The sequence below is a fragment of the Danio rerio genome, chromosome 11, assembly GCF_049306965.1.
Source record: "Danio rerio strain Tuebingen ecotype United States chromosome 11, GRCz12tu, whole genome shotgun sequence".
Classification (NCBI taxonomy): domain Eukaryota; kingdom Metazoa; phylum Chordata; class Actinopteri; order Cypriniformes; family Danionidae; genus Danio; species Danio rerio.
In genome coordinates, this window is record NC_133186.1 from 3749535 (window position 1) to 3767590 (window position 18056).

Consider the following 18056-nt stretch of genomic DNA (forward strand, 5'->3'; position numbering starts at 1 on the left):
AATTCACCCAGGAATTCAAGGCGGTGAGAGAGCAGTTGGTGGGTGATGTCTTATCGGCGGTCCGTAGCCCGCTCCGCCCGCCGTGCCATTCATACCTGCTCCTCGCCGAAGGCGCCCGCCTACGAGAGCTGCTCCGCCCCCGCACACGCCTCAGGCGAAGCGAGCGCGTCGGGCACCTCGGAAGCAGGCAGCCCCCCTGCCCAGAACGCCGCTAAGTCCGGCAACGGACCGCGAAGCGCCCCTGGGACAGGCCATCTGGAGAAGAGGGAACTTGCTCTTTCCCCGCTGGAGGGCGGGGCCCCATTTCCAACGGCACTTTTTACTGCCATGAAAACATTATGAAAGGGCACTTTTCACTTCCCCAGATGTGACAGCCCGAAATCTGCCAGTCTGGGACGCTATGCTTTCTAGCTTGCAGATTCGGTGCGTTTCGCCAGTGGCTCACGAGCGCTGGGAGGACGGTCTCCTTTCTCCCACCCCTCGAGCCTCCCCTCCGGAGCTCGGGTTTGGAGTGAGAGCAAATTTCTCACCTCCAGCTTTTCCGTGGGACCCGCGAGCTTCCCGGATCAGCACACCCACTCCGCGCTGCCCCACTGCTGGTACGTCAGCGATTGTAGCGATGAGTCCATTAGCGAGAGCTCTGCCTGCCTGGTTAGCGCGGGCCAGCTCTTCGCGGTGGCTCATACGCACAATCAGACTCGGCTATGCGATTCAGTTCGCGAAACGGCCCCCCAAGTCACGGGTGTGTATTCACCAGGGTCAGCCCCCTGTCCGCCCCTGTCTTGCGAGAGGAGATTGCTGTCCTCCTGGCGAAGGATGCAATCGAGCCGCTCCCTCCAGCCGAGATGGAGGGTGGGTTTTACAGCCCACGCTTCATCGTGCCCAAAAAGAGCGGTGGGTCACGGCCAATCCTAGATCTGCGCGTTTTGAACCGCTGCCTGCACAAGCTGCCGTTCAGAATGCTCACGCAGAAGCGCATCCTCCGGTGCGTTCGTCCTCTGGGTTGGTCTGCAGCATTAGACCTGATGGACGCGTATTTCCATGTCTCCACTCTTCCTCGCCACCGACAGTTTCTGCGGTTTGCGTTTGAAGGTCGAGCTTGGCAATACAAAGCCCTCCCCTTCGGGCTCTCTCTGTCTCCGCGGGTCCTCACCAAGCCCGCGGAGGGTGCCTCAGCGCCCCTTCGGCTCGCGGGCATCTGCATACTCAATTTCTTTACGACTGGCTGATTTTTGCCCTCTCTCGGAGCAGTTGATTATGCACAGAGACAAAGTGCTCTGGCACTTCCACCTGTGGGGGTTTCAGGTCAACCGAGAAAAGAGCAAACTCGCCCCCGTGCAGAGGATCTCTTCTCTCGGGCTGGAGCTGGACTCGGTCACCATGGCAGCGCACCTCTCCGGAGAGCGCGCTCAGCTGATGCTGTACTGTCTGAGAGAGCTCGACAGTAAAATAGTGGTCCCACTGAAACTATTTCAGAGGCTCCTGGGGCATATGGCATCCGCAGCCGCTTCATGCCGCTCGGATTATTCTATATGAGACCACTTCAGCACTGGCTTCACGATCGAGTCCCCAGACGCGCATGGCACGCGCGCGCACACCGAGTCTCTGTTACTGCGCTGTGTCGCCACGCCCTCAGCCCTTGGAGCGACCCCTCGTTCCTACAGGCCTGGATGTCTCTAGAACAGGCGTCCAGTCTTGTTGTCGTTTCAGCAGACACTTCCAACACGGGCTGGGGGGCTGTGCGTTGCGGGCATGCGGCTGCGGACCTGTGGAAAGGTACCCAGTTGCATTGGCATATCGCCTGGAGCTGTTGGCAGTGTTCCTCGCTCTCCACCGTTTTTTTTCCGGTGCTGGAGCGGCAACACGTGCTGGTCAGGACGGACAGTACGGCGGCGGTGGCGTATATCAGCCGTATAGGGGGTATGCGCTCTCGCCGCATGTCTCAGCTCGCCCGCCGTCTGCTCCTCTGGAGTCATCCGCGGCTGAATCGCTGCACACCATTCATATTAAGGCAAGCTCAACCGTGCAGCCGATGCGCTCTCACGGCAGCCTTGCGTCCTGGAGAATGGAGACTCCACCCCGAGTCTGTTCAGCTGATATGGGCGCGATTCGGGGAAGCCCAGATCGATCTGTTGCTTCCCCCGAGATCGCTCATTGCTAGTTGTTCTTTCCCTGACCGAGTGCTCTCGGCACGGATGCACTGGCTTACAGCTGGCCTCGGGGCACGCGCAAATACGCGTTTCCCCCAGTGAGCCTGCTCGCGCAGTTACTGTGCAAGGTCAGGAAGAGGACGAGGAACAGGTTGCTGGTTGCGCCCCTCTGGCTCAACCGGACCTGGATGTCAGAGCTCTCCCTCGCGATAGCCCTCCCCTGGCAGTCCCTTCGAGAGAGCACCTACTCTCTCAGGGACAGGGCACCACCTGGCACCCTCGCCGATCTTTGAAGAGATTTTAGACGCGAGGAAGACTTAGGTAACCTCCGATTGCGGTGGCTAATACCGTCACTCGGGCTAGAGCCCCCTCCCCGAGCGCGCCTATGCCCTGACGTGGAGTCTATTCACTGAATGGTGTGTCTCTCGCTGAGAAGACCCCCGTAATTTGCCAGATCAGCGTTGTGCTTTCTTTACGCCGAGAGAAGCTGGAGAGCAGGCTGTCGCCCTCCACACTCAAGGTTACGTGGCTGCCATCTCCGCTCTCATAACGCGGTGGCTGGCAGCACCGTGGGAACGCATAACCTCATCATCCGGTTCCTCAGGGGCGTTAAGCGAATTAATCCATCCCGCCCCCTCTCATGCCCTCTTAGGATCTCGCCCTCGCTACACAAGCCGCGTCAGATCCCTTCGATCCTCGACTCAGTATCTTTCTGTCCCTGAAGACAGCTCTGCTGGTCGCGTTGATATCGATTAGAGGGTCGGGGACCCGGAGGCATTTTTCGGTCAGTGACTCGTGCCTGTAATTGGGCTGGCTTCTCTCACGTCCTGAGACCCCGCCCGCGATATGTGCCCAAGGTTCCTACCACTCCGTTTTAATACGAGGTAGTGAGCCTGCAAGCGCTGCCCTCGGAGGAGGCAGACCCAGCCCTTCTTTATTGTCCAGTTCGCGTTTTGCGTATTATCCGGACCGCACTCAGAGTTTAGATCATCTGAGCAGCTCTTCGTCTGTTATAGCGGTCGGCAGCAGGGAAGTGCCGTACCGAAATAAGTTCCCACTAGATTGTGGATGCCTTTCTTTCACTATCAGAGCCGAGATGAGCCGCGTCCCCCGAGAGCGCGTGCGCACTCCACTCGGAGCTTCGCATCCTCTCGAGCGCGCGCACGCGGCGCCCCTCTAACAGACTTCTGTAGAGCTGCGGGCTGGGTGACACCCAACACATTTGCAAGGTTTTACAATCTGCGAGTGGAGCCGGTTTCCTCAAGGGTATTAGGTAACCCTTGGTGATTGAGGAAACAATTCGGTAGGGTGTTGAAACACGCTTGCTGCGCCATTTTCCCTAACACGGAGATATGTGCGCCTTTTTATCTGTCAGTAAAGTTCCCCGTCAGGTGAGCCCTGCAGATTCCTCCGTGGCCCCCAGCACTGACTCAGCGGAGGAGTCACTTGCTGGCCCACTACGTTGTAGGTCTGCCCGCTGGTCAGCCCGCGTTTTGGGTAAAGGTGCCTGCTATGCGTGGTCCCCACTAGGCGATCCCATATGCTTATTCAGCCACGGTTAAGTCCCCCCCCTGGGCGGACCCGTGTCTTCCCTCCCCGCTAACCACTCTTTGCTATGCGTACTCCCCCTTTTTAGGGCTAGTCCATATGTAAATTCTGCCATCTATCCCCCCTTGGGTAACGGATGGCCTCCGCAGCGTCCTCCCTATCGGGATTGCACGCTTCCCAACGTACTGTCGTATTTTCCTAGAATTATCTAGATGCTCACGACTTCCCAAAAAATATATCTAAATCCGTAAAACTTCTGTTGAAGTAGGATAAATTAGGGCCAGGGACACGTTGGAGGACCGCGCCCCCCATGATGCGGGTGCGTCACGCTTGCTTGACTATCTCCTCATCGGGGGTGTTGGTAAGGTGCAGTCATTATGGCGCTTTCAATGGGCTCCCAATGCGTGGATTTTACAAATCAAATCCACTTATAGTGCTGAAGTTCCCCCCGAAGGGGAACGTTCGAGGTTACTAAAGTAACCCTTCGTTCCCCGAGGAGGGGAACGGAAGCACTATACTCCGTCGCCATAATGACTGTCCCTTAGCTGTTGAAAGTCTCTTCAGCTTAAAAAGGATAGCGTCTGCTGGCGCCAGGTGAGCTTATATACTCAGTTGATTGCTTATGCCGCTCACCTGCGCAGGCTTGCGCTGCCAATTCATTCTTAATTGGCCCGTTCAATACTCTTTCAGACGAGTAGCTTCTGAACCGAACCTCCCAATGCGTGGATTTTACAAATCAAATCCACTTATAGTGCTTCCGTTCCCCTCCTCGGGGAACGAAGGGTTACTTTAGTAACCTCGAACGTTTTTAATGTAATTCTTTATAATATTTATTATAGTTGCTTGTACTGTAACATATTGGTCAAATGGGTCAGATATGAACAAACCCAACCGTTGGGTTAGAAAGTATCATTTAAATTTAGTAAAACAATAACCTATTGTTGGGTTTGTCCATATTTAACCCAACAATGGGTTAAAACAACCCACACTTTCAGAAAAAATGGTACAATGTTTTCCAAAAAAGGTACATTCCCTTGTCAATGGGGCAGTACCTTTTTAAAGAACAGAATTCTACCTTCGGACAATGGGGTATATGGCGAGCATGCCAATAGGACTTTTAATTTGCCAGTAACCTGGTTTAAGCGCTTCCGGTGAACTGTTTGCAATTGCAAAAATGGCGCATTTAAGGTCTGTTTTCTTTTAAAATCATCGATCTCCACTGGCTGGGTGATATCCGATATAAAGTGGGTCTCAGATTGTACAAGAAGCACTGCATTAAATTACATTTCCCCCCGCCATGTCTTTAAAATATGAGCACTTATTTTACCCCAGTATATTCAATAGAGCTTCTGCGCTAGCCTTCTGATTCTGACAGGCGCATGCGAGTAAACGGCTTTTTGTCTATTTAACTGATTGTATTTTAACTACATTACAACATCGATGCTGTAAAAGGTGTCGTTTAAAATTAAAAAAATAAAACTAACAATAACATGTAACCCGAAGTTTATCAGCATGGGAACAGAACTAGCTCGGCATATAGCCTACTGTACCATTGCAGTTTGTACCTTTAAGGACACGATTTGTACCATGGAAAACCAAAATGTACCTTTGATTTTTAAAACCTACAGATACAATATTGTACATTAATCAAAGGTAATCTGATCCATGAAGTTACCACTACAGTGACAAGACACTTTGTACCTTAACAGTGTCAAATGTGTTCCTTCAAGAACTATTTAAAAGCATCTTGCCATATCTAAAATCAAATGGTCAATTTATTTTCAGTAAATATAAAATATACATTATTATTTACATTTTTAAACAATGTTTTTTTTTTTTTTTTTAAAGTTTATTTTTGAATAAATGCACCTTTTCTTTCATTCATTCATTCATTCATTTTCTTGTCGGCTTAGTCCCTTTATTAATCTGGGGTCGCCACAGCGGAATGAACCCCCAACTTATCCAGCAAGTTTTTACGCAGCGGATGCCCTTCCAGCCGCAACCCATCTCTGGGAAACATTCACACACACACTCATTCTCACACACTCATACACTACGGACAATTTAGTCTACCTAATTCACCTGTACCACATGTCTGGACTGTGGGGGAAACTGGAAAATCCACCTTTTCCATATACAATAAAGAATAATTAAAAAATATCAACGTCAATCAAAATATTTATGTTTTTTTCACAACACTTTTCACAAAAATGTTACAGAAACACATTCTCCCATTTACAATATTAATATATACATAAAACAACAAATATAACAAATATAAAAACAAATAAAAATGTCTCCACTTTTTACACAATACCTTTGTATTCACTTTAAAGTTCATTTATTTTACTTAATTTTAAAATAGAAATAGAATAATGTAAAAGTATTTTGACGAGATATGCATAATGCTTGATTACTTTTACAATAATAAAATGTCTGCATGAAAACTTTTCAAATGCTAGACTTTTGCCAGCTCACGTGTAGTGGAAAGCAAATGCCAAAAGGTGCAGAAATCAATAATGAAAATGTGTTTATCAGAAATGTTTACCAAATGTTTATTGAAATGGCTTTAAGTGTTTAGTTTACAATACTGATAGTTTTGTTTTATTGGTTGTTTTGGATTATAGAACTTAATAATTAATGTTTATGAGTTTCTTCAAACAGATGCTTTTAAATGATGTTTAATGTTTTAATATAGAAATTATTCATTAAATGACTTTGCCTTTCCAGTAATATTTATTTTCATAGATATTGTAATAAAGAAGGAGTTGTTCAACACTTTAGTACTATTTTTTATGAAAACAATTGTGTACCTTCAGCTTGTTTTATATTGTTTGTCTAGAATCATTAATGAATATGTGGAATTACACTGTAAATATAAATGCTGGGTTCCACACAATCGATTTGTGTTGGGACAGCATGAAGGAATTAAGTTAATGTATTGTTTTTTTTTTAAATAAGTTTAAGTGGATTGAACATAAAATAATTTAGTTGTGCCTCACTTCTCCCCCTCCAAATAAAAACCTTAAGACTTGTGTTGTTTCAGCTCCTTTTAAATAAGTAGTTTGAACAAACAGCAAACATAATTTTTGTAGAGAGTGATATTAAATTATTGGCAGGCACTGTTTATACTGACAGGTTAGAGCAAAATTAAAATATTACAAGAACAAAAATGCTTTCTACATGTTTAGTTGTGATGTTTGGAAAAGTGTTTCCAAGCTATGAGTGATCCATCAGATTTTAAACTAACAAAAATTTCGGGTCTATGGGATGTTGCATAATTGGTTTATTTCTTATATAATTCATTCTTTCAATTCATTGTCAGACAAAGGGCGACATTAAAAAAGATACAATAGACCTCAGAGGGTTACATGTGGAAAGACTATGTTTATGTTTAGCTTTAACCCTCATAAACAGTTACATCGGTTTAGTCATTTGATATGCGGTGACACGCAGTCAAATATTTCGCCAAACTTTTGACGCTCATAAACAATCATTAAGTCCTTGTGCTGCAGGAATTAGGAGGTTTGCTGAAGGTGCAACTGTCATGCAGTTAGGGGTTTGTGTCTTTAATAAACTGCGGGAGTTTACAGTAGACCTCAGAGGATTAAATGTTGAAAGACATAGACCCTAATAAACACACCTATACAAAAGGTATATTTGAAACTTGCAGGCAGGTGTGTCAAGGCAGGTGTCAAGGCAAGTTGGAACTAAACTCCAGGACTGAGATTGGTGACCTGATCTAGAGTGACTTTAAGCTAGAGAGACTATAATGATAGCAAGACGCTGACAGACTAGAGCAACATACTGTCAAGCTGTATCAGCATTAAACACTGAAAGTCAACAGCGACATTCATACACTGAGACTACAGTGATATTAAATTATGGTCATTAAAATACTGACAGAAAACAGCGACATTTAATGCTGACAGACCAGAGCATTTAAATATGGACAAACCAGAGCAACATTATTGAGAGAGTACAGTGATATTAAACTTAAACTAATACTTACTGGGTTTCTGCAGGTTTCACCAAATCACATTTAAGACCTTCGTTTTAAGACTTTTTTTTTTAGACTTAAAGAGGGCTAAAGCTAAGGATTGTTTTCTACTTGCCCGGTTGGGCCAGTGGCAGGTTTACATTTAGCTATTTTCTAGCCACAAATTTGAAATAATGGATGAAAACAAGCAAACTCTAGTTGTATACTTGAGTCTGTCCAGGTCAGTTTCCTTCCATCAGGTAGCTACAAATACGCAGATAAAGCTAAAAATTTGACGATAAAACTGATAATGAGAAGGGGGTGGGTGGGGGTGCGGACACCACCCTCTCTTTTCTCTATGGACGCTTTGTATAAATGAATACAGTTCATAGTTAATCTGCTTGAATAATATAAACAGTATTGAAATCGCAGACTCATGCCTTTTACTCTTTTACACTCTAATTAATTAACACTTGTATCAGCTTTGCACATTTGCACTTGACACGTTCCTACAAAAAAACAAAAACAATGTATTTCTGAAGTGTGCATCATACAAGTGGGTGGGCTTGACAAACCAACTGTAGAAACACTTTTCCCTCTCTTAAAAGAAACTAACCCCCAACGCCCTCCTAACTCTAGCACTTAATTCTCTGAAAACGAACAGCTCTTTTGAATAATCAGCACTTGTTGTGTGTATTGTCACTTCTTGTTGAATCACTGAATGCTTCCTCAATTGTAAGTCACTTTGGACAAAAGCGTCTGCTAAATCTAAATGTAATTGTGATATGGTTCAACTTTGCAAATGCGGCAAATATAAAGAAATGCTTTCTTTGGCATTATAATTCCATTTTTAAAAATACTAAAGTTTCCCAGAGATAGTGTAACGCCGGGGAGTGACACCACAACAGAAGGTAGGATCCAATATGCAGGTTTTATTCACAGTCAGGCAAGCAGTGGTCAATACGGGAGCAAACAGATATATGTAGACAATCCAGAATCGTAGTCAGTAAACAGGCAATAGGTCGTAAGGCAGGCGGCTAAACAGGATGACAAGGATAAACAGGGCTAAGAACAAAACACGGGAAAACAAGACCTGGATAACGCGTTGTAATGTCACCTTACAGATAAACAAGACTCGGCAAACTGAAGGGGTGAATGTGTGGCTTAAATACTGTGTGTAATCAGTCTCTGAAAGTCCTCAGGTGTGCAAATGTAATCAAGCTAGATGAGTGAGCAGGTGTGTGGGTGAAGAGCATGTATGAAGTTGAAGTCCATTAACTGGCAGATTTGTAGTTTCATGACTGAGGGTTTACCAGCGACATCTGGTGGTTTGTTCACTGGTAAACATGACAGAGCCCCCCCTCTAAGGAGTGGCTTCCAGACACTCCTAATACTGTTCAGGCGGGAGGTGGAGCGGAGGCGGAACTGGGGGAGGGATGGAGGGCCAGGACCATGCAGCGGGGGCGTACCTGGAGCGTGGAGCAGTGGAGGGCCTGGAGCGTGGAGCAGCGGAGGGCCTGGAGCGTGGAGCTGCGGAGGGCCTGGAGCGTGGAGCTGCGGAGGGCCTGGAGCGTGGAGCTGCGGAGGGCCTGGAGCGTGGAGCTGCGGAGGGCCTGGAGCGTGGAGCTGCGGAGGGCCTGGAGCGTGGAGCTGCGGAGGGCCTGGAGCGTGGAGCTGCGGAGGGCCTGGAGCGTGGAGCTGCGGAGGGCCTGGAGCGTGGAACTGCAGTGGCCCTGGATCATGAGGCTGTGGCCATTGAGGAAGCTTAGGAGGCGACCATTCAGGGAGCTCAGGAGGCGGCGGCCATTCAGGAAGCTCAGGAGGCGGCGGCCATTCAGGAAGCTCAGGAGGCGGCGGCCATTCAGGAAGCTCAGGAGGCGGCGGCCATTCAGGAAGCTCAGGAGGCGGCGGCCATTCAGGGAGCTCAGGAGGCGGCGGCCATTCAGGGAGCTCAGGAGGCGGCGGCCATTCAGGGAGCTCAGGCGGCGGCGGCCATTCAGGGAGCTCAGGCGGCGGCCATTCAGGGAGCTCAGGCGGCGGCGGCCATTCAGGGAGCTCAGGCGGCGGCGGCCATTCAGGGAGCTCAGGCGGCGGCGGCCATTCAGGGAGCTCAGGCGGCGGCGGCCATTCAGGGAGCTCAGGCGGCGGCGGCCATTCAGGGAGCTCAGGCGGCGGCGGCCATTCAGGAAGCTCAGGCGGCGGCGGCCATTCAGGAAGCTCAGGCGGCGGCGGCCATTCAGGAAGCTCAGGCGGCGGCGGCCATTCAGGAAGCTCAGGCGGCGGCGGCCATTCAGGAAGCTCAGGCGGCGGCCATTCAGGAAGCTCAGGAGGCGGCGGCCATTCAGGAGGTTCAGGTGGCAGCAGCTCTGGAGGGTCTGGCAGCACTGGAGGGTCTGGCAGCACTGGAGGGTCTGGCAGCACTGGAGGGTCTGGCAGCACTGGAGGGTCTGGCAGCACTGGAGGGTCTGGCAGCACTGGAGGGTCTGGCAGCTCTGGAGGGTCTGGCAGCTCTGGAGGGTCTGGCAGCTCTGGAGGGTCTGGCAGCTCTGGAGGGTCTGGCAGCTCTGGAGGGTCTGGCAGCTCTGGAGGGTCTGGCAGCTCTGGAGGGTCTGGCAGCTCTGGAGGGTCTGGCAGCTCTGGAGGGTCTGGCAGCTCTGGAGGTGGCAGTAACAGCTCTGGTGGTGGCAGCTCTGGTGGTGGCAGCTCTGGTGGTGGCAGCTCTGGTGGTGGCAGCTCTGGTGGTGGCAGCTCTGGTGGTGGCAGCTCTGGTGGTGGCAGCTCTGGTGGTGGCAGCTCTGGCAGTAACAGCTCTGGTGGTGGCATCAGCTCTTGTAACTCAGGTGGTGGTGGCCATTCTGGTGGCTCAGGTGATGGTTTTTCAGGAACTGAAACAGGAACTATGGCAGGAACGGACAAGGAACAGGAAACCATCTTGTGAGCAGGTGGCAGATTGGCGCTTACCACATTGTGAGCTGGAGGGCTGGTTGTGACCACATTGGGAGCTGGAGGACTGGAGTCGGCCATCTTGTGAGCTGGAGGACTGGAGTCGGCCATCTTGTGAGCTGGAGGACTGGAGTCGGCCATCTTGTGAGCTGGAGGACTGGAGTCGGCCATCTTGTGAGCTGGAGCAGCCATCTTGCAAGCTGGAGGACTGGAGGTGGCCATCTTGCAAGCTGGAGGACTAGAGTCGGCCATCTTGTGAGCTGGAGCAGCCATCTTGTAAGCTGGAGGACTAGATGCGGCCATTTTCTGAGCTGGGTGTGTGGTGGTGGAATGAGCAGCAAGCCCCTTTGCCATCGGGTCTTGCTGTCCTATGCCCCCCCCCAAAAAATATTTAGGGGTGTCCTCCACCTCTCCTACAGTGAAGGGGGACCCACTCATTTGAAGTGCAAGATCAATATAACCTTCTAGAGTCCCGTGGGGGTCATGCAAAGGCATTGTGGAATATAGGGGCTCAGAAAGTCCTCCACGAAAGAAAATCATTAGGCATAAGTCATCCAAAGATGTTAAATGGGCTACCTGGATGAAGTCCTCCACGTATTCCTCTATAGACCGGGCTTCCTGACGCAGACACATGATCTTGATACCCGCTGAATCCATTGTGTGGCCGAGTCTTCTGTAACGCCGGGGAGTGACACCACAACAGAAGGTAGGATCCAATATGCAGGTTTTATTCACAGTCAGGCAAGCAGTGGTCAATACGGGAGCAAACAGATATATGTAGACAATCCAGAATCGTAGTCAGTAAACAGGCAATAGGTCGTAAGGCAGGCGGCTAAACAGGATGACAAGGATAAACAGGGCTAAGAACAAAACACGGGAAAACAAGACCTGGATAACGCGTTGTAATGTCACCTTACAGATAAACAAGACTCGGCAAACTGAAGGGGTGAATGTGTGGCTTAAATACTGTGTGTAATCAGTCTCTGAAAGTCCTCAGGTGTGCAAATGTAATCAAGCTAGATGAGTGAGCAGGTGTGTGGGTGAAGAGCATGTATGAAGTTGAAGTCCATTAACTGGCAGATTTGTAGTTTCATGACTGAGGGTTTACCAGCGACATCTGGTGGTTTGTTCACTGGTAAACATGACAGATAGGTTGCGGGTGGAAGGGCATCCGCTGCGTAAAAAACGTGCTAGATAAGTTGGCGGTTCATTCCGCTGTGGCGACCCCAGATTAATAAAGGGACTAATCCAACAAGAAAAGAAATGAATGAAAATACTAAAGTTCAGATCCTCATTTTGAACTACTGTAGCATTTTGTTAATGTGTGGGTATTACATTATTTTACATTGGCTTGAAATTCACAATCCAATCTGGCAACATGAGGGAGATCGCTGATATACAGTACAGCTAAGTAAATAGACATGTGATGCTGTCAAGCTCAAAAAAACAAGCAAATAAGTGATCACAGGGGGATTATAAATTAGATCTGGTCACATCATGCAATTACACTGATTAGAAGGCAATCCAAAATCACGAAACAGAACATTAAGTTTAAATCTTGTCCAATTAGATCAATTTAATGCAAATAAAAGTATAACTTTTTCCTCTTCTTGAATACCCTGAGCTTTTAAATGGTAGCATATCATGGTTTCATGGCTTGTCATGGTTTTCAACATTGATAATAACAAATTCCTTGAGCTTCATATTAAAATGATTTCAATGAAATCATGCGACACTGAAAACATGAAGTAATGATGCTGAAAATTCAGCGTTGACCTCATAGCGTTAAATTACTTTGCAGGCAGTATATTTTATTCAAATAAATCCAGCTTTGATAAACACAAGACAGTATCTTGATTTTCAGTCCACATAATTAAGCTTGACCTCTTCCCACTGCAAAAACATGCTTTACTTACTTTTTTTTAGTCGTGTTTGGGTAACACTAATAATTGCACACTATGAATCCTTAATGCAGCACTCAATTTTGGGGATTTACATCTACCTAACTTTAAATAGTAACAGTTCCTAACTCCAGTAAGCTACTAACACAATCCGGGTATCATTGGAAAGAAGATACTTTGAGCTTTACTGTATTAAAATGGGAAGTAACATGTTAGAAAATATAAAAAGTTTTACATTATGAAGTCATGAGAAAAAAATGTAATGTGTTCGATATTTGTTTCTCCTTATACAAACCCAGGAAAACAGTAATGTAATGTCCTAGACAAAAAAATATGACTTGAATTTCAAGTATCTCATGAGTTTATATTTCAAATTTGATGAAGATAGCATGCAAAATGAGATTTCTGTAAAAAGTTTTCTGAGACTATATCAGTGGCCTTCTTTTCCTCACCGTCAGAGGCACTTTCTCAAAAATGACCTTCCCCAACTAAAACATTTACAGTTGATGAATAATTTGGTCTACATTCACAGTTTATGTATCTTTGAAAAAAGACACTCTGGGCTTTATTATCCATTATCTAATGTTTGTAATGCTCAAAATAAAAACAAGTTATAGATGCTTAAGTAATGTAAAAAAAAAAAAAAAATGCACCGCACTAAACATTATATTATTTTATAAACAAATATGTAAAATCAGTCCTGGAGCCAAAAGCTGCACATGTCCTGAGTATATGTTTTGAATTTGATGCTAATATCTTTAGCAAATAGTTAATTCATTATCTGTTGGGCAATAACTCTACATTAATAGACGTTATTAAGCAGTTTATAAATACAGCTACAAATGCTGTATTCTTGACTTATAAGCACACGTATAATGTGCTTAATGATTGTGTTTTCATACTTTGTTAATGATTATTTTTTTCATTTCTTAATTAACTATTGCATTATTTACTAACTAGCTATTTAAGAGTAGATGGTGCTATTTTAAGATCATTCTTAAAGGCACTTCAGGCTCCCCCGGACAAAAACCAGCAGACTGAGGAGCAGCTTTTTCCCCAGAACTGTCGTCCTTTTTTTCTCGCTGATGCTTTTGCCCCCCTCATACACCCCCATGCTCTCCTCATAACTTATACTCCTCATAATCACTGCATTATTTAATTTTGCAGATTTAAAAATTGCACATATTCGTCATACTACATTGCACTTTAATTTGAGTTGTACACACCCACTGTTTATGGACATTTGTAATTATGTTCATATATATCTACACCCTTTTGATTATTATTATAGCAACCTGTACAATCTTTCATCTATTGCAAATCTCTGTTCAAAGCTAATGCAACCTGTATATAATGTTCATAGTACATCCATCTGTAAATATCACCTATAGCTTTTCTATAGTTTATAGCTTATACCTGTATCGCTGCTATTGCACTGCTGGTTAGACCTAAACTGCATTTCGTTACCTTGTACTTGTACATGTGTAATAGCAATAAAGTTTAATCTAATCTAGTCTAATCATTCAGAATGAGTTAGCAAATGATTAATAAACTATTCAAATTACCATTCATATGTCTTATTATTCAGGCAAATATTAATAGTTCATTTGTATGTTAATAAATGCTTTATTAACTCAACTTCATTCAGTTTTGTGACCTGAGAACTATTTATGCTTCATAAATCTCTCATTTCATGACTGTTGGATTTTACAGTGTACAAAAGCAAACATATTTGATTGTTTTAAGAAATAATATGTCAAAATTAAATGATGTAAAAAAAAAATAAAACAAGCTAAATATTCTGCCAATGGGGTAAGCAAAGTAATCTTGCACTGAAAACCCTATTAGGTTGACTGAACTAAATTCATTGAGTAAACTCATTGCTTCAATTTAATTGAGTAATGAAGTCTCCCAAAACTTGCATATTTAACATGCTGGTTTTGTATATACTTAAATTGTTAAACTTACTTAGTACTAAGTTTGGTGAACTTAACAATTTAAGTAAAAAATGGACTTTGAAAAATGTTTAAATAAATTTCAAACAAAAAACAAGTAGCCATTTTTTCACATTATGGTGAATAATTATACATAAAGCCATTTGTTTTCTAATTTAAAATAAAGACCTTGTACTTGCACATATTACAATTTTAGTCAAGACTACATTTGTGAAAATGACCAATTTCTTTCAAAGCATTAATTATGAATTTGAGCTCACTACACTTGAAATCCTAAGTTTATGCATTTTCATGGTACATAAGTTAAATTAACTCATATTTTTAATTGATAGGACCAAAATGCTAAATTTTAAGTTATTTTCAGTCAACTTTATTGTTTAAGTTAAGACATTAGGGTTTACAGTGTGTCAAAAGGAAAAACAAGAATATTTTGCTTACCCCTATTGGCAAATCATTTGGCTTTTTTTAAGGAAAAAACTACTTCCTTCATTTTGGCATATTATTTCTAAAAACAAGACCATATCTTTGCTTGTCTAGAAAAAAAATTATGGTTTAAGAATCTATAAATATTTGGACTAGAAAAAAGACAAACATTTCTAAGTAATTATAGCATTTTTGGGGCGACGCAGTGGCCCAGGAGGTAGTGCTGTCACCTCACAGCAAGAAGGTCGCTGGTTTGATCCTCGGGTCAGTTGGCGTTTCTGTGTGGAGTTTGCATGTTCTCCCTGCGTTTGCGTTGGTTTCCTTCAAGTGCTCTGGTTCGCCCACAGTCCAAAGACATGCGGTACAGGTGAATTGGGTAAGCTAAAATTGTCCGTAGTGTATGAGTGTGTGTGTGAATGTGTGCGTGGATGTTTCCCAGAGATGGGTTGCGGCTGTAAGGGCATATGCTGCGTAAAAATGTGCTGGATGAGTTGGCGGTTCATTCCGCTGTGGTGACCCTGGATTAATAAAGGGACTAAGCCGACAAAAAAATGAATGAATGAATAATAGCATTTTTGTTGCAGTGAACCTGAAATACACCAGTATGTGGAAGACTGAAAGATCAATAATCCATGTGTGAGTTGTCAATTATAAATGTTAAATCCTGCACCGGGTTATGTTTAACATCTTCAAAAATGTTCCCTTGTGATGCCAAGCATAAATCATTTACATAAACCTCTAAAATGCTCCAATTTATCCATGGGCGTTTTTCTTTTTAAAAAGGTACTGGCACAAGCAATTGAAGCAAATCTGATTGAATGAAGCCCGAAATCACATGATACGATTCACAAGGCTCTGAAACAGACGCGAGAGCTAAATGAAGTCTTTCTTTAACCACTCCAGACATGAAAGAAAAATTAGTGAAAGAGGGAGACAGTAAAATACAAAGAGCACACTAAGGAGCAGGGGGGGGGGAAACAAGGACAGAGATCGAAAGAGTCAAAGTACGCGCAAAGAGGAAGAGATAAAAAACAAAAACTCGGGGCGGCCATGTGGGTGATTCCAGCCTCGGTCAGGTGTGTCCAAACAGCGGCGCGCTGAGACAGACAGGCGGGCACAGGCGGGCAGACTGGCGTCAGCGGCCACACGCATGCCCCGTCGCACCACACGCCAAGGGCCCGCATACCAGCGCTCCCACACGCGTGCACACAATGAGAGCTCAGTCCTGCATCACGCACCAGCGGCAGCAGCAATGCCAAATATTCTAACTGCGAAAAGGTAGAGCGCAGGAGGGGTGTGTGTGTGTAGGGATCGAGAACCAGACCTGAACTAGGCCAAAGATTGTAGAATAAGGTCAGTAGATTAGACAAGACACGTCACATGTACAGTTTAGAATGGGGAAAAGTGTAACGGTCAATATAGTGAATGAAGCCCTGCCTACTAGGACAGGAGCCAATCATCGATAGCTATAGAGATCGAGAATGTACATCATGGAGAGATGCGGTCGACCTTGTTTGTGGATGAACACATGAGGGTACAATGTAAACTAACAGACATCACAACAGAAAAACAACAGTTTAATAGTAAAATTGATTGAAAAACATCTCACGAAGACTCAGGATGGAATATATGTGTGTGCAATGTGTGTATATCTTTAAAACACTACCTGTGTGTTAAAGGAGCTGATAATATGCATTTCATAACATTTGGTCTCCAGCAGTGAAGTTTAACTGGAGAAGCCGAGCACAGATATAGAGGAGGCTGATCCGGAGTGGATCAAATAAATGACTGAGTTTTTCTGTAAGTGACCAAGGTTATCATAGACCTTTTTCTTAGAATGTGTGTCTGCACAAGGTGGATGCTAAGAGCTTTCGGTCAGCAGCTGATGTGTATGAAGAATCACATTTGAACAGCTTTGACAACCTAAATGACTTTTTTTTATTTGTTTTTTTAGGGCAACAATATATTTAGCAGAAAAGGAGCCTCCACATTAAAAGCTTCTGGTCAGGCCATGGTTCAGTAAACATCTGAAAAACGAATCGCTTATAAAACAACATCCAAGCATGCTATAGACCTGAACAGTGCAGTGGCTTTACTTTAAATACAAAGAAAAGAAAGATCTCCAAATATGCCTTTTAAAATTGTAAAGAAATCTGTGGGCTCTCTTTTAATGATCTAGGTCAGGGGTGCTCAATCCTGTTCCTGGAGAGCTACCTTCCTGCAGATTTCAGTTGCAACCCTTATTAAACACACCTGTTTGTAATTATCAAGTGCTGCTCAGGTCCTAATTAATTGTTTCAGGTGTGTTTGATCAAGGTTGGAGCTGAACTCTGTAGGAAGGTAGATCTCCAGGAACAGGATTGAGCACCCCTGATCTAGGTGCATGGCACAAAAGCACTAAGTGTGTGTTCGAATGCTCTTTTGCTATTTTAAGGATGGAAAAATGCGGTTTTCGCCATGGCGCATGGTCTAATATGGTTGTGCTTATGAGTTATGGGTGTTTTGAGCATATCGTGCATTAAACCAGTCAGAGTCTCATCTCCCATTCCCTTTAAGAGTCAGTTTCATCGAACCATGGCGCATTTGCTATTTTCATGTGGGACTTTGTAAGTGGAAAAACTGAACGCTTCACTAGCGAGAAAACAGTTAAACAACACCTGCAGCGCAAGGATAAAGAACGAGCCTCCTCCATTCAGCCTCTTTACTTTCTCTTTACTTTTACTCTTTACTCCTTTACTTTCGTGTAAGTAAGGAAACTGTGCTGTACTCGCTCCACTGAAGACATCCATTAGCCTTCATACTTAATTTCATTTGTTAAGCGCAAAGGTTTGTTTCAAAACTATTTCTAAATTCAGTTCCAGCGAAGGACTAAATGAACGATAATAACCAAGTGTGGTCGAAAGTTATATCCAAACACATGTCCTGTTATTATGCCTCATATGATGATGCAGACATCTCTCAAACCCGACAGGTGGACACATCTAAACTTGTTTTTATTCAAACAAATATAAATATGCATATAGAAATAATACTGATAATAATAATAACATTATACAAATCCAAATGGTCACGAATAAACTGAAAAAAGCTTTAGACATATAAGAAGATATTTGTGTATTGCTTTACATCCTGTGTGTATTAAGCAATGCATTAATGT

At 44.7% G+C, this 18056-nt stretch overlaps 1 protein-coding gene across 1 annotated transcript in view; it reads right to left on the reverse strand.

The window, feature by feature from the left end:
• pbrm1 (polybromo 1) overlaps positions 1-18056 on the reverse strand; it is a 305936-nt gene continuing 287880 nt past the window's right edge. Inside the window, exon 27 of the mRNA XM_073916251.1 lies at positions 1-95. Within this exon, the coding sequence (XP_073772352.1) occupies positions 16-95 (80 nt within the window). The 3' untranslated portion in view covers positions 1-15. The remainder of the gene's footprint in view (positions 96-18056) is intronic.